At 33.8% G+C, this 21,279-nt stretch overlaps 1 protein-coding gene across 1 annotated transcript; it reads left to right on the plus strand.

Moving 5' to 3' along the window:
• Positions 1 to 7,904: 7,904 nt before the first annotated feature.
• On the plus strand, positions 7,905 to 20,676 carry ankrd33aa (ankyrin repeat domain 33Aa). Its single transcript, XM_056449681.1, has 5 exons — positions 7,905 to 7,994; positions 12,152 to 12,519; positions 14,988 to 15,117; positions 15,194 to 15,334; positions 19,377 to 20,676. Exons 2-5 carry the CDS (start codon positions 12,241 to 12,243, stop codon positions 20,183 to 20,185), a joined length of 1,359 nt encoding a protein of 452 aa, XP_056305656.1. The 5' UTR covers positions 7,905 to 7,994; positions 12,152 to 12,240; the 3' UTR covers positions 20,186 to 20,676.
• Positions 20,677 to 21,279: the final 603 nt, after the last annotated feature.

Genomic DNA, 21,279 nt, shown 5'->3' on the forward strand with positions numbered 1-21,279 from the left:
ATTTGTGTAAACAGTTCATCATGGAATAGTGAGAAAATTTCATATGAAAGAATTTTGTATCTAATAAAGTGTTTCCTAATTTAAAGATATGAACACTTTTATTCAACAAGAATGCACTAAATAATATTATCCTTCATCTGTATTGTGTTATGGTAGTGGTAATTTTAAAAACTTTAAGGTGCAGTCGGTGATCTGCCTAAATACTAACCGGTTAGCATAATATCTTTCAACTACAATCCCTTCCCTGCCACCCAAAGCCACACCTCCTGAAATCGCGAACGCACACATTAAAAATGTCAGAGACCCACTAGATCATGTCATTCGCCAATTAGAAAAATTTATAGTACTTTATAATCCTACAACAATTCTAAACGAAAAACTGTATTATATCTAGCACATTTTCAATTGTGTAGTTAGCAAGCAAAACTTATTTGTCATAATGTGCATTATTTTATGCATGCAAGGATCGCTGGTCTCACTCTCTCTCGCACTTTGTCCTAAAGCAACTACTGTATGCTTAGTGGTCGGCCGGCAGCGTGCAGGAATAACACTTATTACTAAGCCATACTTACATGCTATTTCAGACTGAATATTCATAGTAGCATGGTAAACATTATAGCGAGCGCGTCACAGGTCGTCACTGTTCAAAAATGAACCAATGTGAATATAAAACCAACTTCACCTCAGTAAAGCAGGCTAGGAGGAATAACACTGTTTACTGATGCTTTGCTGTGAAACTAAATAAAAATCTACATTATCGATGCTGTAAAATGTACCTTTTTAAACTGAAAATAGTCAAATAAATCATTCGCCGGAAGATTTCAACTCAATTCACTTCATGTTTATTTATATATCGCTTTTACAATGTAGATTGTGTCAAAGCCGCTTAACATAGAAGTTCTAATAAAGTCTACTGTTTCAGTGGTTGAACAATACTTCTGTGCATATAACCCATTTGTAACAACAAAACCTTCAGCCATGGTGTCGTCCTTCCTCCAGCATGCAAAAGTTACTCCAATATCAATTCAGCATTTTAAAGTTTTGACTTTACTGCACGCACATTGACAGATCTGTGCAGTTGTACAAATCTACGTTTGCTGATAGAGCGTTTGGACTACTCATCAGAATTATGGGAATTATTGGCCAGACAATTTCTAATTGGATGAACATTTTTTAGTCTTATGCCTTACCCAGAATATAAAAATACATATAAATACATTTAGATCATTTTCTTTAATCATTACTATTGAAACAAAAAATGTTTCTGAAGACAATCACCTACTGCACCTTTATTCATTGTTTTTATAGTTATAGGCTAGTTCTTTCTTAGTGTAAGTGTGCTTTTATAATAAAACAATTTTTTAAAAAGTATTTTTAGATACACAATAATTTGAACCAATAATTATCCACCTTTATTTAAATATAACAAATGTCACTTAGTTTTAATAACAGACAGTCAGAGAATTGTAAAGGGAAAGCTCATTTACAAATGAACATTATGTTTATTTACTCACCCCCCAGCTCATCATGGATAGGCATCTTCTTTCTTCAGAAGACCAGATTTTAGCTGAAACTGTGGTCCTTGGTGATCTATAAAATGCATGTTATCGGCCAACAGCACTTTGAGAGTCAAAAAAAAAAAACATAGAAAACTAAATTAGTACTAGTAGCTCCTAATGACACATTGAGGTCTTATAATGTGAAACAACTGGTCTGTGCCAGAAATTGAATTTTATTTACAGCATGTAATTCACAGCCTCTGCAAACAATCCTGAGCTTTTTAATGACAATATGAAGCATGGTGCAAACTTATACTGTTTGGAAGCACCCCTTTCCATATGATAAATTTAAATAGGCTAGTAACAGTTTTTGAAAAAAAATATACAAGGAAACCTAAAGTTTTAAACAAATAAACATTTTTATTCAGGTAGCATTATGCTAAAAAGCTTGCGTGCAATCACAGATCGTATTTCCCCACCATAAACTAGACAAGAAGTCCTTTTGTTGAATCTTTTGTTTACATGCCTGCGACCTGTGCGAGTTTCATGCTTATTTTAGCCTCGATATTTTCCAGGTTAAATGAATGACCGTGTCATGATACACATACTTGGGTGGCCCATATGCATGCTTTTCTGAACAGAATAGACATACACATTCCTGAGTCTGCAGCTCATTCCCTCTTCACCTGGCCTCGAGTCAAGACACACGTTTATACAATTACAAATGTTAGTCTATTCTCTCCCCCCTCTCTCTCTTTGACTCCAGCCCAAACCACACACAAATTTGGGTCGGATTTTCCTTGAGACGGATTCCTCCGTGATATTGTATGTTCATGGACACAGAGTGATAGAAGAGGAGGACGGCGGAAAGCATAAAGTGATCCGCCTGAGCTCCTCCGAGCTGGAGCGGGGCCGTGTAAAGATGTGCTGTGGAAACACTGCCAAGACTCTAATAATAACTCTGCACATAGCCGTCTTTAGCGCTGTTTTGTGACTAAACTTAGAGCTCAGCAGCCCGTTGTCCTGCAAACACACTTCACACATGCAAACATACACACAAACATATCATATGGTCCTATTTAAAGAAAGGAAGAATGACTAAATCTGACTAGCAAGTGCTGGTCCCTTTATATCAGATCTTTAAAAAAGTTTCCAACAACATATAATTAGAGGGAAACTTTGAACACAATAACGATAGTAGGCTATAATTATGCTAATAACACATAATTCACATTACCGTAGGGATAGCCTACAATATGTGTGCGCATGTAAGCACTTTTTTATGGGGTTGTATGCTCATAAATGACAGGTATTATTAATTATAGTTGACTCTACATAGACTATGGCACGAAATGTTACACTATACACGAAGAGCACCTGAATTAAGCAGTGAAAAGTGCTGAGGTCGATTTTGTGTTGGTACACTGAGTACCCTGAGAACTCTAGCCTATGTAAACAACATCCTATCCAGCAACAGATGCGATAATGATGCTGTTTGCTTCCCTCTGCTGGCACACTAAGAAACTGACACTCAAGAGTGAGCTAGCAGGCACTGTTATATAATTTGTGTGGTATTTATATTAACAGACACATTTTATCCAAGACATATCAGGTTCCTTTTCTATTAAATCTCTTTCTGCTGTTGTGGAGAGAGTCCGTGCAAAAGTGGCCTTCTTGAATGATCTCTAAGGCCAGCTGAGCTTCCTCTTTCTCCGGCTCATTTCCTGAGTCTTTGCACTGTAATAACTCTTCTGCTTCAGGTCAACAGTCTGAGAAAATAACTGTGGCCGCACATCACCTTTCCTCCTGCCTGCCGAAATCCAACTCATCCAGTCAACCTGAGCTGATCTAGCTATAAAACTACCAAAAGGTTTGGCTGGCTTTGCTTTGCACTGAACGAATAATAGGCTATACACAATCTGAGGCGTGCGTGCGTGCGTGTGTGTGTGATTTTAGTGATACTAGTCTTGATTAGAAAATAATATGCACGACTGCAAAGAGTTTTAATGATCATTCCATGATACGTTGTTTACTAAATACATCTTTAACAAAGAGCTTCCATCTGGAATACACCATTGGAGCCACTCGTGTTTGTTTTGTTCAGTTATTTCATTCCAAGGCCCTGACGAAATAGGCCAAGATATATCTTGTGGCTAACCAACAAATGTGTCAACACACTTTGCTTGATATACACTTAATCGAATTTGAAATCTTTGCACTAGGTCTGTTTGTTAATGTGGTTGTTCACAATTGCATGATATCATGCATAAGTGCAATTTGATGAGCTTTCAGAGAAGTAAATAGAAAGAGCTCATTCACTTAACATTTTGTATATTTATCATATTTATGCAAGCCGAACAAGTTCACACGCCACATTCCTGTGGATTCATGATGGATTTATAATGCATGTTTCAGTTGGCTCTTAACTTTTGCATAAAGAATTGTCATGATTACTGCAAACACACTTGGATTTAGATATTATATACAACAGTTCTGTCTAGTTCTCAAATCTGATTGGCTGATAGCGATGCAATATTCTGCAATATCAGTGCTCGTACAGCCTCTTCACCCTTGAGTATTACTCTGCCCACATAGAGTGCCAAGAGTGACAAATATTGCAGCTGTTGGACAACTATGTACTTTTGAGGCTTTGTACACATGTACACTACTATGTACAAACTATGTACACATTTTTAGGCAAGAATAGTTGTGTAGATTGCAACTATGAAGTTTACAGGTTACAGCAAGGCACTTACTAGAAGTAAATGGGCAAATTTCTGGATGACTTAACATTTATTGTTTTTAAAAAAAAAAAAAATATATATATATATATATATATATATATATATATATATATATATATATATATATATATATATATATATATATATATATATATATATATGGTCAATAGTGATGACCAATCATTCTGGAAGTGAACTACTCCTTTTACGACTTCTGGCCCTGATCACCTTAAAAAACATTGAAACAGTGAGTATTTTAATGTTAACAAACTGCCCACTTCAATCCATTGTTAACAGGCCCGTAGCCAGCCTGGTGAATGAGGTGGTTCTTTTTTCTTAAAATATGGAACTTTTTGCAGTTATTAGCCTCATTTTCTATTTAATTATGAGGTTTAAATACTTTTTAAGCACAATTTCTTTGCTGGATTAGCTTGTCGGTTGGTCATTAACCACACTTTTTGATGTACCAAAAACATTTCCTAAGGATTTAGAAGAAAGAATATGAGAGTCATACTTATTTTTCAAATACAAATTTATTACATCCTATATCATTGAGAAAAAAAGGATGCTGTTGAAGTTTTAAAATAAAAACTGGCCTATTGTCATTTATTAGGCAAAACCAAACTGACCAGGACATTCAACTTTCCTCAGTCACACTGAAGCAACAGCGGAAAAGAGGATTCCACTTGGTCTTAAAGCCTTCTTCGATGGTCATTTTCACAATTTACTATGGCATAGCAGTCAAAATAATACAAATGAGCTTGTGTATGGGACAAATTCTAGACATTTGTCAGTGAGGGGTGGGTCTTTCGAACCACCCGAACTCCCCCTGGCTACGGGCCTGGTTAATGTTGTGTCAAACCAGAATTTTGCTATTTTAAAGACAAACTTCATTTAGGGTGATCAGCATTATCTATTGAATGAGGTTAAGCTTCACCGAACCTGGAATATTTCTTTAATATGGTTTAAGGTTGATAGAGAAAATAATTTTTTTTCAATGTAATGCACACTCCTTATAAAGAACCTGGATATTTTTTGCACAAATCTTAATCTTGCTCCAACGGTAGCAACTAATGAAATGATCCTGTAATTATATATAGCTCCTATTCAACTCCCAAGTATGCATCACTAATTACAGCCAACTTGACCTGCATAAAAATGAATACATTTTCATTGCGTTAGTTACACATCCATACAGCCTAAAATAACAGGTGTCTTCACCTCTCTGAAGAAAAAAAAAACAATAGGACTGGAGCAGATTAATCACAGTTGGTTAGATTAGTTTCAGCCTCTGTGATTCTTCACGTGACTGCTAGAAGATAAGCAGTGTTTGGCTGTAAGAGGTGTGGCACGAGGGGCTACCTGGGCTTGACTGATATGCTTAAGCATGTTTTAATTAGCTAAACTCAGCCCTATTCTGAGCCACAACTATTTCAGGTCACGTAAGACATGAGCGTTCTGAAGGCATTCCAGGGGCAAACGGACAAAGAGCAATCCAATTTCAACTCCAGGAAAAACAATTAGCAGGGTTCAGTTGATCATAAAAACCACAGACTTCATAATACACTTACTTCTCTGTAAGATTTACTGTTATATTTAAATTGTAATAGTTTAGTCTTTGTTTAATTTAAATGAAATTTTTGTAATAAATTTGCAATGCATTCAGGGGTGCAAAATGCTTTTGAGTAAATTTAATTGTTTTCTGTACTTAAGTATTATCTTTAGGTATTTGTACTTTACTCAATTACAATTTAAACAGACTTTTTTACTTTCTACATGTAATCTATACTTTGACCATTTTCTTAATAAAAAAAAACTAAAAGAAAGGTTATAGGACCATTTTGGCCATAAACAGTCCATTGTAAGTCGTATTGGACAAAAGTGTCTCCTAGATGACTAAATGTAAATGCAAATGTTTTTCTCCATAGCTGTAAAATCTTTAGCTATCTATTAAATGTGTGTTGATTTGATTCAGTAAACATTTTACAGTCAAATATACAACTAATGTGTTTGCTTACAATTTTTAAGAGAACATTCTGTGCTAAATTTGTTGTCAATTAGGCTACTTTTAAATTTTGAACACATCAATTGGTCACATTTTTTTGTAATGTACAGTCCTCACTATTAACAAACCATTAACTATGACATTCTCCTTAATAAACTCCTAATTTGCTGCTTATTAATAGTTATTATGGTAGTAGTAAGGTTTAGGTATTGGGTAAGATTAGGGGTTGTAGAATAAGATCATGCAGCAGATATACTTTACAAATACTAATAAACCACCAAAATTAAGCCTTTTAGTGAGCATTGGTCTGAAGTGTACCCATAATTTTAGGCCCATAGCCAGCCTGTTGAAAGGGGGGTTCTTTTTTTTCTGAAAAAGTGAATCTTTTTTGCAGGTAATCGTCTTATTTCGATTCAATCATACATTTTAGTGACATTTTCAGCACAAATTTTTGCTGGATCATCTTGTTGGATGGTGATCATAACCACACTTTTTGATGTACCTAAAATATATCCTACAATTTTGTCAAAATGCTTACCATGCTGTTTTACTACGAAGTATTTATTTACAAACTAGTTTATTTGCGTTTAGCATTAAAAAAACTGAACAAAGAAGTTTAAAAAATGCTTATTTTTAAATTTATTATCAACCTTCATTAAAATATAATAAAATATAAAATTTTATAATAATAAAAAATAGGAATCTGATAAAACTTGTTTTAAAATAAAAACTGTAGCCTATAGGCAAATAACAAACTGAACAACTCATTCAACTTTCGTCAGTCAGAATTTGGCCACATGAATAATTAAAAATTGTATTTGTATTAAATCCTTCTTCTACACTGTAAACCCAAAAAGTTAAAGTAACTCAAACCATTTGAGGAAACAGAACAACAAAACTTGCAACAAAACTTTTAAGTTCAAAAACTAATCCTAATGAGTACTGTGAACTTAATCCATTTGAGTAAAAGAAGCAATTTGAGCACAGTAAAACCCAAATGAGTAGAAATAACTTTAAGTAAATTTTGAGTTAACTACACTCATTTTATTTGATAAAGTTGACTGTTGGGTTTTACAGTGTGGTATTTTTCACAATTTATGATGGCATAGCAGTCAAAATGGGACAAATGAGCTAATAAAGGGTTCAAATTCTGAGCTTTGTCAGTGGGGGGGCTCTTTCGAACCACCTGAACACCCTGGCTATGGGCCTGAATTTAAAATTCTACTTTTTAACTTCTATTCAAGTATATTTTCAGCCAGACGATTATAGTTTTGAGTAAATTTCCACTGAACATCTGTACTTTCACTTGATTAGCATTTTGAGTTCTTTCTGCAGCCCCGAATATACTGTAAAATGTTGTGACTTTCACTAAAAAGAGTCAAAAAGGACAGAAATATGCCAGTTCAGAGCTGCGAAAATGAACCAGTGACAATCTCAGCAACTCCTGGCAGCTGCCATTTCTGAATGTTAATCCACAAATCTCCTGTAATCAGGATGAGTGGACATGCCTCTCTTAACAGAGCACCTGTGTCAAGATTTGGAAGGATTCATCAGTGATGGGAGGCCTAAGTGTCCGAATAGACTCCGAGCACTGGGGAGGAGGGGACAGGCTGGGACACAGCTCTGTCCTGCGGGATCAGACAGTCTACTGTGCGAATCCATACTGGGAGGACTTACACTGACACAGCAGAGCAATGATCTGAGGGACGGGGACAACATTACGCCTCCTTCTCAGCACAGTTTATGGTGAGATACAGTGGATGTGCTTCTTGATTTGGTGCATATGGATTTTGGAAGGGTTGGGGAAACAGGTATTATTGCTGAAAGGCCACATAAAGTGGAAGAGCAGAGAGGAACTGTGTGTGTAGAAACAAGTTGATAGCTTAGGATTTATTTTTGTGCTTTTATTCAAATTATAGTTCTTGATTCATGCTGCATGAGTAGATTTTTGGACAGGTAATGGGAAATAATTTTTTACAGACTTTTATGATTTTTTTATTTTCCTTTTTATTATTTTGAACATTGCTATATGTAAAAAAATATTTTTAATTTAATCCTGTTAAGCATTTTTAAGGCATTTTTAGGCATATGTTAATATAGCTTTCATTGTTACATTTATTTTTGTTTATTTAGTTTTAAATTAATATAAAAATTGTGATATATAATACCTAAATGTTAAGTGTGGATAATTAAAAAATATTTATATTGTATAGTTTATATGGTATTATTATATTTACATGATGTAATTTACATTATTTAATTTTAATTGAGGCATTTATTGCCATAACTGGAACACATTTAACTAATTCAAAGAATTTTAGGGATATATTTTTGATGTTTTATTTTAATTATGTAATTGTAGTTCAATATAAAATGTCATTCACTCTATAATTTAAAAAAAAAATACGTTATAAAATTGCTACAGACTGTATCTAGCTAATATAATGTGGAATAAGCATAAAATAAGTTGAACATTGTTTAAAATATTAAAACAAGTTAACTTTATGCATTTGTGCATACATAGCATATATCCAGCATAACCAAAACTGATGGAAACAATGTTGAAAATTAAAATAATTATAATAATCAGTGATCACAAATGCTGTTATAAAAGCATTTTATCAATTGCAAGACAATTGGGTATACTTTATTTTTACAGATTAAATGTGGTGGGAAATTTGACAAAAAGTTGAACCTAAAGCATCTAAAAACATCGAGTTTCCCTTGAACAAATACACATGACTGTTATTGCATGGTGCAGTGCTATGTTTGAGCTGACAATAAGTCAGTGTAAAAAAAGTGGTCTGGAGAGTTAAACCAGCATGTGGACAGTGTTGTGGTTCTCAGAGAACAGACTGTTTATGTGGCACTAACAGGGAATGTTTTCCCATCCTCACTACCCCCTTCTGTCTCTTCCCCTCTCTCTCACACACACACAAACACACACTGTCTCTATGTCAGTCTGCACTAGCCACTGTGCCACCAGTAACAATGGCTAAATATAGCTGCTGGGAAAGCACCATGAGAGCAAATACATCCTTTTTTTTAAGTTTCAAACTATGGGATATTTTCATGCACAGGCAGATTTATGTCTTAATTTTTGCATTACATTTTTCCCGATTCCCAATGCTGCAAGTGGCTTCTATTTATAAAGGAAAATGTGAGAAAGTAGCCATTTAAGCTGCTATTATCAGAGACTTACTAGAGTAACCTGAGGTTAAGTGGTTTGTTTAATGGCTCGCTCCTGGGGGTTTAAAAGTGGGAAGTGGAAATGGACTTAATGATGATTTTGATTAGTCAAGAGTCAGGCCTTCGCTGACACATAAGCAGACACATGAATCACCAGGTTAAAGTCTGACTAACGGATTCTGTTTTCCTGTGCACTTAAAGGCATAGTTCAGCCAGAAATGAAATGTACTCGTCATTTACTCACCCTTCACTTGTCACAAACATGTTTTAGATTCTTTCTTCTATTGAGCACAAGAGAAGATATTTTGAAAGATGTTAGAAATCTGTAAACATTAAAAAACAAATACTATTAAAGTCAATTGTAAAAGGTTTCCAGCATTTTTCAAAATAACTTCTGAACAGAAACATGTTTATGACAAGTGGCGTGTGAGTAAATAATGACCGAATGTTTATATTTGGGTGGACCATCCCTTTAAGCATTAAAAACCCCCAACTATAAAAACTAAAGACAGAATATTAGTGTGCTATGCTTGAAATGGTTCCTTGTTTCTCAGTATGTTTATTTTGGTGTACGCTTACTGACCTTGTTATCAACATTCCTTTGAATATTTTCAGAAAGACTGAACAAAAGTTCATATGTGCCTTCTCATTCACATTCATCATGTTTGTTAGTTAAATTTCACAAGTTCCGCCCTCAGTCAAAATATATAATAGTATCTCCTATATAAAATATAAAATAGTGTTCTCCTGTTATTCTACACCTATAAATAGCCTCATGTCAGATATAGCTTATGAAGCTTTTCAGAGACATTCAGCCTGTTGAGTGATATTGGACTGATTATGGTCTGTCAATAACACAAATGTTTACCTCAGGTGAGGCTCTTCGTTCTTTCTGGGTGTAATCTGCTGCTCTTAAACCTGTTGAGTAAAATTGATCAATTGTTAGAAGTGGATATAAACATACAATACAACTGTGCCATGAATGCAAAAATCTTTGTTTTGGCGTAAAATATATAAACATATACATACGCAGTCATATTGACTAAAATTGACTAAAATCATTAGACGAAGCATGATATATTATTGTGTTTTTAAGTACAGATTTGTGGTTTTAAGGCAGCAGTTTTTATGGTAGAGGAAATAATATCATATATTTGCATACTGTATGCCAGCATTAAAGTAACTTTTACAAATAAACATGACTTCTAATGCTTTAATGTATATATCCCAAAATACTATTGTCACGTGTGCAAACCTTGTTTCAAATGCAGCATTCTTATTGTCTAATGTGTTGGTAGACAGATTGACATTGTCAAATGATGACTGTTGACTTTTTCAAATTTTATGGATTTGTATTAAAGACTTTTGGCCCTGGTGGCCTTTTATTTAAATTGCATGTATTATATAATGTCTGAAATTAAAATTCCCCCTTTTCATAGTATAGTTTGAAGGGAAAAGAAGTTATTTTACTATGAAATGTGAACAATTTAGTAAAGTAGAATTTTTACAATTTAGTAGAGTTCTGCTAAGCAATGTGCAAAGGTAATGTTAAGCAAATCAAACAAACCTCATTGTTTCAAAAGCACAATAACAAAGTGATCCCCCACCCAACCCCACACCATGTGACTTTTTATCCCACAATTTTGACTTTCTTGCAATTCTGAGTTATCTCCCACTTAAAAAAATAATAATAGTTGCAACTGTATTGCAAAGTTAACTTCGTATTGTGTGAACTCAAAAGCAGAAATAACGTTATTGCCAAGAGTGTTTACACACACGTCTTTTTAAGAAGCTTTCATTATACACATAAATACAACAAGATATAATAATCATGTAAAAGGACAAATTTATGTATAAAAAAGATGTATGAATAGAAAAAAGAGCCAGAAAATATTTCAAATGGCACTTATAAAAAATATCTACATTATGTACTTACTAACAGTACGTTGAAACAAATAAACGAAGAATTGGGTGAAACAAATGTGATATTTTGACGAAATTAAGTCAGAACTCTTATCTACTCTTATTATCCCATTTAGGGAAAGTAAAACTGGAGCAAGGTGCCATAACACAGGTGAACTTTTACCATAAAACACATAATAAATAAATTTTTAGATGCGTCTCCCTCCCCGCTGGACTCTTTTTAATTTCTAATTCTGTTTGTCCTGCATATAGAAACTCTAAAACGACGTCCTGATAGAAGCAGCTGAAACAATGAATACAATGGGTGAGCTCTCTTTAAGCATAATTACTCTTTAATACATAATTATTATTGGACCAGTTCGATTAAAACCGATGATTTTGCCTGCCACCTTCACAAGGCTACTCAACCTGTTCTTATTTGACAGACTCAAATTACCATACCAAGCTACAAGAAAGATAAAACAGATTCAATAAATTGTTGATAAAACAGTGTCATCATAGAATTTCTAAGAATAAGTAATAAGAAGAACATAACTCAGAAGATTTTGAGTAAGGAACTTTGAATTGTAAGTAAAAAGCTCAGAATATGAGATACAAACTGATAACTATGAGAGTCAGAATTTAGGATTAAAAAGTTGCATTTATCATTTTATGTTTATCAGTAGCAGAAAAGGCATAGTTGTTTTACTTTTCCTGTTATAAAGAGAAAAAATGAACTCATATGTAATGTATGTCTGTATGCTTTGCTGTACAATCAAACTTCATTCTTTATCTTTATCCTTACTCCATAGACTCCAGAGAGGAAGCAGCGAGGATGCAGATGATGATGATGATGACGAAGTGCCTGCTGAGTGTGTGAGTCCTGGCTCGTGCTGGCCAGATGGCTGGGGTTAAAGTCGCGGTGCAGGAGGATCCAGTTCTGGGCTCTGGTCCAGACGAGGATGCCTCTGAACTGTCAGTTTCGGAGAATGATTCAGATTCAGGGAGTGTGCTCTCGGATGACTCTGTGCTCCCAAACTATGAGCGGGAAGATGCCAGCGGAGGCACTGCCAACACCTTGTACCAAGCCTGTGCCAAGAACAATGCTGCTGCCCTGCGTAGAGTTCTGGAGAGGGGCGTTACAACAGACGAAGTTATGGAGTTAGACATAAACGGAAGGGTAGGGAGTCAGTTGTCATCATATGTGTACACTGTAAAACCTGATAAGTTTAAGGAGTGTAACACAGAAAGATGCAAAGATTTTTACTATTTTTACTTTGCTAGCACACATTTTTATTCTTTAGGTGAACAATGAATCTGTGTAAGTTAATCCACCTGAAAACATTTTTTTGGTTTTGTTAATCATCAATCCAAGTCTGACCATTTGCTTCTGGCATGACATGTCTTTGCCAAATATGATGCGAGTGTGGATTAACATGTTGATCCTGGAACATCATTTTTGTTCGAAAATGTAATCCATGCCATTCCCCACCCCTAAACCCAACCATAACTGCTAATTATTTCCAAAACCAGAGGGGAATAATAGTTGGATAACAACTATTTAGTAAGCCTAAACTGAACATAAACGGTAAACGTATCCCTTAACTCTGATTGGCTGATTCAAATGTTGTTCCAGGATCAACACAGATGTTAATCCAGGAACACTTTATACTTGGTGAATCAGGTTGGCGTTTGCTTCTGTGTTTACAGTTGTGGTCCTTCTCTGCTGACATCAGTTTGAGGCACAATATAATATGAGATCAATCAATAATCTTAACCACACTCCTCTTATCGTTAATTTGCTATAAGGAAATGATGCACAAAAAGAAAGCTCTGCCCCCTACTCAATATTCGGTTTCATTTAGAGAAGTTCATCAACTTACTGAAATAAGTCTCAAAAATGTACGGTTCATGTGTGCCTTAAAAAAATTTATCTGTTTGGAAACAATGGTAATTTCAGTTACAACCACATTTAGGACAAAAGCTATTACAGAACAGTATTTCCTAAGTGTGTTCTGTTATACAACTACAGATTTAGAAACATTTAGAATTACTAAAACATCCAAACTTGATAAAAAAAATCCAGAAAATTATCCTAACTTTAGGGCAAATTAAACTTGAAGCTAAAGCATTGCTTATAAGGATTGCTCTGTGCAACACTGGCAGTACATTTATTGATGATTGAAACTGAAGAACAAACATGTTTAATGATAGAAATACTTTTGGAGAACCCAAAAGATGTATTATATTTCAATGACAAAACACTTATAAGTAATTACAGAATGCTACGCAACGTGATATTATAGTTAGTACAGGAATTTCAACAGCAGACCAATGAAACCTATAGTAGTTATAGTAGTTTATCCATTTTGTTTAGGCTAACTCATTAGCAGCTTGTGCAGTGTTGATTGTTTGATAACAGACCTGAGAGTAAAAAGTCGAACTTGATGACTATTTTAGATTTCCTAACGAGAGATAAGATACAATTTTGTTAAGATAAGAATGCCAAATCAAGTCAAGATTTTCTTCTGTAATATGAATTTGCTCAAATCCTAATTTAACATTTAACATGTCATATATTAAGTTAAGACCTAAGATAAGAAGCTTTCTGTAGTACACCCAGAGATTATTCAAATATTTAAAGTAATAAATTACCAACACTTTGTTTTGTTTTTGTTTTTGCTTAAACCATAATAATTCTAACATTCATATCAGTTAGTAATGGCATGTGTTAATGCAACAAACAAGAGACTATTTTATACACTTGCAAGCTTATATTTGCAAATTATGCAGTATATACACTCTTAATAGTTTTTCGTCAGCCCATCCTCGACCAAACTACATCAGGCATACTTTATCCCATTAGTAACCCTACAAACTTCAAACAACAAAAACATATGTACAGTGCTCAGCATATATGAGTACACCCCCCACAAATCTCTCATTTAAATTCATATTTTCTATAGAATGCTTTACAATATTATATTTCTGCGTATACATAGTTTAGTCATACTGAAGGCAAATCTGGAGCTAATCTAAAAAAATAACTTACAATAATGGTTCAAAAATTAGTAGCTCAAATGTATATGTTAGGGAAAAATATTAAATAAAATTTTCAAAAATAGCAAAAATCAAGAGAAACAACAAAAATATACAATTTTGTTGAAATGTTGTAGTTTGTATTTTTTATTTTTTTTTTGCAATATTTTGCATGAATTTAAACGTATTATCTATGTTTTGTAACTAAAACATTATTTTAATAAATATATCTGTTTAATAAATCTGTTTTGTTTAAATGCACCAATATACATTGCCCATATTCACTTAGAAATGGGTAAAAATATTCATTTTCAAAATGGGGTGTATATATGGGGTCATATATGCTGAGTACTGTAAATCCAAATATAGCCCAACATTAAAACCTAATTTATGCCACCGTCTGTTCTTCCTGTGCAAAAACACACAGCATAACACTTATTTTCACTTATTTTATACAATACAATCAAAATTTGAGTTCATATAACTTCTTCCTGTTAAGAACTTTTATTACTATTTGAGTGAAATGAACTCTGTTTTACAGTGTACCAGAAGTTTAGCAAAAAAACTTGATTTCATTTCACCTGCTGACAAACTCTTATTCTCCAATAGAATGGTCTGATGCTGGCGGTCTCAAAAGGCTTTGTGGATATTGTGTATGGACTCAATCAGTGCCCGTTTCTGGATATCAATCATCAAGATAATGATGGCAATACTGCACTTATGATCGCCGCACAAGCTGGTAGGTTCTTTATGAACACATAAAGCAGAAAACACAAAGGATTCTTAATATTTAATTCTAACTATAAATGTTGCAGGTTTCGTAACCATCCTCACTTACATCATCAATTTCTTCCCTGGATTGGACATGGAGCTCCGGGATAACAGAGGCTTCACCGCTCTCCTCAAGGCAGTCATGCAGGGCAGCAACGACTGTGTGGCATCACTGCTCATGGCTGGTATGTTATTTAAGGACTCTAATAATTAGTTTACACACTGGACAGGTCAAATAGGTTAGTTCCAGAGTAGGCAAACAGGATGACGTGAATTGGGGAATAATGTTGAAAACCAATGCTGCTCCTTTTTCCTCACACATGTAGAGCAGAATCTGTAAAAACAAGTGAAAAGAGTATAAACACAAGTGCATACTTTTGTCTTTTGGTCAAAACCCAATGCAACAAGAGCATAAATCAAGGTATTGCAGACAGTTGTATAATTGTACATGCCATTATTCATATGTAATTGTACACTCTCAGAAATAAAGCTGTCACTGGGGCACTACCTTTTCAAAAAATCCTTAAAGGGTCCATGGTGGCATCTCAAATGTATGTTTTGTGTATATTTGGATACTAATATGTACCTTTAAGATACCATTATGGATGCCATAGGTACGAACTGAACAGGTAGTGCCCCAGTGACAGCTTCCTTAGCTTTATTTCTGAGAGTGTATAAACCGTTGTATTTTTTAAGAGAATGACACATGTCAAACTATTGGTTGTAGTTACTATACAAAAGTCTGGACCACTACTAAAAATGCCAACGTTTTATTTGAATATATAAAAAATATGGGCACACTATTTTAAGGTACAATTATTAGGGTAGTAACTGGACTTAGGTATTGGGTAGGATTAGGAATGTAGAATAAGATCATACTTTAGAAATATTATATACGGCCAATATCTTATTTTATAGGTAGGTAGAATGCCAGTAGTTAATAGTGGGAATTGGTACTTAAATTAAAGTGTTACCAAAATTATGAATTAGGGCTGCACAATATATCGTTTCAGCATCAATATCACAATGTGTGCATCCACCAGACACCACAGGTCAAAACACAAAAGATTTGTGGAGACACTGCAGAATCTAATTATAATAGAGTGAAAGTTTATCATCTGCATTTGTTTTAAGGCATGTGACTCTGTGAGCATTTGAAGAGAGTTTAAAGCATTTTAGTAATGCATAAAAAGTTTAATAAAGATTATTTATATGGTGAAGACTATACAGTGCTATTTTACATTTGATTACTCAATTTCTATACCTGCTGTTGCTCTCTCCAGAAAACCATGAATCACTGTTTATATCACTTAAATATTTGCTCCATTGTGTTTATTTATGACTGTAGTTTGATTATTATACAGTTGAGGACAAAATTATTAGCCCCCTGAATTATTAACCCCTCCCCCCCCTTTTTTTTTCCTCCAATTTCTGTTTAATGGAGAGAAGATTTTCAACACATTTCTAAACATAATAGTTTTAATAACTCCTTTGCAATAACGGATATATTTAATCTTTGCCATGATGACAGTAAATAATATTTGACTAGACATTTTTCAAGACACTTCTATACAGCTTAAAGAGACATTTAAAGGCTTAACTAGGTTAATTAGTTTAGGGTAATTAGGCAAGTTATTGTATAATGATGGTTTATTCAGTAGACTATCAAGAAAAAAATATAGCTTAAAGAGGCTAATAATTTTGACCTTAAAATGGTTTTCAAACAATTAAAAACTGCTTTTATTCTAGCTGAAAAAAAGCAAATAAGACTTTCTCCAGAAGAAAAAATATTATCAGACATACTGTGAAAATTGTCTTGCTTTGTTAAACATCATTTGGGAAATATTTAAAAAAGAAAAAAAATTCAAAGGGGGGCTAATAATTCTGACTTCAACTGTATATGTTTATAATAAATTATATAAAAATATATTCATATTTCAACTCAGTAATGACTTTGCAAATAGAGCTATTTAAGTCATCTGGTGAAATTATATCGCAATACATATCACAGAGAAAAAAAAATATCGCAATGTAAATTCTTTTCAATACCGTGCAGCCCTATTATGAATGTTATAAAAATGTAGAATTGGGAATAGCTTGGTCTTCTAGATTTTTAATCATGGTATTTAATATAATTTCAATTTTAAAAATCTGAATTACTTAGTATTGTATATTTTAAGCATCACCATTTTTATGTGGACTTTTTTATTTAGATTTTTTTATTTTTTTTAAATAAACATGCAAAAATTATTGTAAATTCAATCTCTTAGGTCATTTTTTAGTATTGCAGCTTATCATAGATTTGTTTTAAAATGTGATTTATTCAGACTGGAAAAAGTCAAGTATAGTAATAAAATTTTATTATTCTAGATTTTTGTGTGCCCATTTTATTTTCTAAATTGAATTTACTATACATTGTAAATTAAATCACAAACTGTGAATCAAAAATATCACAGTCAAAAAGGATTTAATCCACAGGAATGGATCAACCCGAACGCTTGACATAGGGGGTCAAAATGTCACAATACACATGCACAGATGTACCGTAGTCAAACATGTGCTAGAGAAAGTGATTTGCATAAAGTATTTCAGGTAAAGCAGATAACAAGCTGACTTTTGAGGCCCAGTGATGTGATGTGTGACATAAGCACGGGCAGGTTTAAAAGTCAACCCTGAGGACATTTTCTTTTCTGATCCCCTGCCTGGATAATCTATTAGCTCTCACAGTGAGTAATGGATTAGCCATGTGTCCACATACAGCTTATTATTCAGATGTGTGACAATTCAGCACATTTACTCCACCTGCAACAAACGTAAAATAATCAAGTGTAAAAATGACAATAATTATTTCATTCATCTAAATACAATCATTTTAATAATAAAAAATGTATATTGCTTGCTCTAACATCGTGATGTTGATTTTAATGAATTTGTTATGAAAACGCATTGTTCATAATATGATTAATAATGGTTATTTAGTACATTAGACAAGCAAATATAACTATTATTCATATTAACAATTACTAAAAATGATTAATAATATTAGTAAATTAAATTTGAGCGCTTTACATCAAATTACATACATTTTCTATAAAATAAAAATAAATTAATAATAACAATAAATTAATTAAATAATACATTTATATATTCTTTTTTACAGTTTATGTAAATTTAATAAAGCACCAGCATAGCTAAAACAAACATTTCTTTTCCTTTTCTTGCCGTTTCAAATTAATAAAAATCTTTAGACTAGATATGCTATACACAAAGTGGACACTTGGTGGAGTAAAAACAACTCTTGCAGTTTTTCTGGTCAACAACCAATACTTTCAGACATAATGCATTTTATATTTAAAAAGCTAGAGTAATTACAGAATAAATCTGCTCAACCTGCACTCATGTTGAAAAAAAAACTCCTTAAAAAGAGCATAACTAGAATGATGGTCTAAACCTTGCTACATTAATGTAACAAAACATTAAAAAACATTGACTATGAAATTGTAAACAAACCTTAAGCATGTAGTTTAGTTTTTTATGTAATCATCCAACCACCAAACTAAAAAACATTGCAGAAATATTAAAAGAAATACTTTGTTGTTTCAACTCAAATTTTGATCAAATATGGCCAAACTCTATGACAAACATTTTATTTTAAACAATGTCAGAGACACCTAACAGCTGTGTATGTGCATATTATTTGACCCAAACAAATCAGCTTTTTTTTCTTGCAGTTTCCAAATTTACATAGGGGTACATAGGGTTTTCCACAGCGGTATATAAAACAACCAACCATAGGAATTCAAAGATTGTAGAAATTGGGAAAATAATTATGAAAATAAATAACTACAAAAATTCTATAAATAAATAGATGACATTAAAACTAACGAAAATTACATTAAGGATTTTAAAATATCATTAGAACAAACAAAACAATAAACTCATAGTTGTTTTGATAAATGAAATTAGATAATATTGAATTGTTGCTTTTCAATTGCAATTGTGTATTTATTTCCCATTTTAAACAGCATTTTTAAGTACAAGTAAATTTACTGAAGAAAATGCATTTATTTAAATTTTATTTTATTTATGTTTACAGTTTTAAAAAGTTATGCTTTAAATATCAGGCTACAGAATGGATTTCAGTAAATCTATATAATCAGGAAAAATGCTGTATCTCTATTATACATCTATATACTACTATACTACTATATATCTCTTTTTTTCTAGGGGCCAATATTCATGTTGTGGATGCCACAAGAGGCAAGGACATCCGAGAGTGGGCTCTGAAGACAGGTCGCTTTGAGACATTACACAGGCTGAGACGGCTAAACAGCAGGCCTCAGGCTGAACAATTCTGTGAAAAATACATCCCGGAGTGGCCAGACCTGAAGGAGCTGGTGGCCAAAGCAACAGCCACAAAAAGCACAGGACAGAAAGTCGCCCATCGCCTCAAGTCAACATTCACCTTCAACTTTCCACACGATCCGCAGGACAATGGCATCATGGACCATATGGTGCGTATGACCACAAGCATTCACAGTCCCCTGGTGGTCACAGGATGCCGTCCACTGTGTCCCTCAAGCCCACCAGAGGTGGGCAAGAGACGCCTAGCGGTGCCTGAACTGATGGAAATGCATTCAGGGAAAAAGCTTGAGGAGCACACGATACGACACAGCAATGGCTCCATTTCTGTGGCATCTACATCCGGCTCTTCTGTCTCGCTGGCCTCATGCTGTTCTGAATCAGAAAGGAGAGGCAGTGTGCTTTCCATGGCTTCCAATGGCGTTCGCAGGTTCGTTCCACGCAGCATGGCCCGCCGCAACAGTGTGTTTCCAGCCGGCTGTGTTCCTCAAATTAAAGTGACTAAGTCTGGAGAGCCAACACCCAAGAAGGAGAAGAAGAGCAAGCGAAACAAAGGTTACTTAGAGCCACCAATCTGGAAGTACAAGGAGGCCAAAGAGGAGAAAAAAAAAGAGAAGAAAAAAGAAGAACAGGAGAAGCTAGATAAAGGAGCCAAGAAAAAAAGTAAAAAGTGATTCAACTGCCAACAGATGCACTCAGATTTATCTAAAGACATTTGATTTATATTCGTAACCTCAAAATGATTAATACCTCTCCGGGAACCAGTAGGCCTGTAATTATAGACATTTTTAACATGTTAACTTTTCATGTGGGATGCTTTGTTTTCCTCTTTTAAAGTGTTTGTTCACCCAAAAATGAAAAAAAAAAGTATTAATTATTAATTATCATTGTGTCATTTCAAACATTAACACAAATTAAGATGTTTTAGGTGAAATCTGAGAGCTCTGTGTCACTTTAAAGGCAGCAGGGTTTCCAACTCGTTTAAAACCATCCTCAAAATAGACTATATGCCTTCAGTGGTTTAATCTGAATATTATCAAGCTATGAGAATACTTTTGTGCATACATAAAACAAAGCTAGCAGCTTTATTCAACAGATTCCTCTCTTCAGTGTCAGTATATTGCACGCGATCGTGAGCACAGTGCATTGGTGTAACACCAGCCCTCTGCTCTGCTCCCTGGATGCCAACATACAACTTCCTGTTTGAAACAAATGGTTTGTTTTGAGGATGTTATTTGGAGCCCCTCTGAACTTTGAATGAGTCGGGACCATTGCTGTCTATGAGGGACTCTCAGGTTTTACCTAAAATATCTTAATTTGGGTTCCAAAGATGAACAAAGTTCTCAGGAGAACAACATGAAGGTGAATAATTCATAACAATAGTAACTTTAACTTTAAGCTTGATGAGCATTATTTAGTTTAATTGGGGGTTTACACTACCATTCAGTATGTGGTCAGTAATTTATATAAAAAAAAACACAATTGTAAATTATTCAAATTTATATCCATTATTGTTAAATTAGCTAATAAATTTAATTAATTCCTTTAATGGCAACGTATATTTTGTCAGCCCTGGGTGTTAATGGCATATCGGAAAGACTGTAATATGCTGATTTATTTGTTATCGATGATGAAAATGGTTTTACAGCTTAACATTTTTTTATGAAAACAGGATGAAGTTAAAAAGAAATTAAATCTGTTACCATGACCTTTGTTCAATTTAATGCATGCTTGATGAATAAAATTTGTAAAAATCTTACTGGCCCTA

This window comes from Danio aesculapii, chromosome 23 (genome assembly GCF_903798145.1).
Source record: "Danio aesculapii chromosome 23, fDanAes4.1, whole genome shotgun sequence".
Classification (NCBI taxonomy): domain Eukaryota; kingdom Metazoa; phylum Chordata; class Actinopteri; order Cypriniformes; family Danionidae; genus Danio; species Danio aesculapii.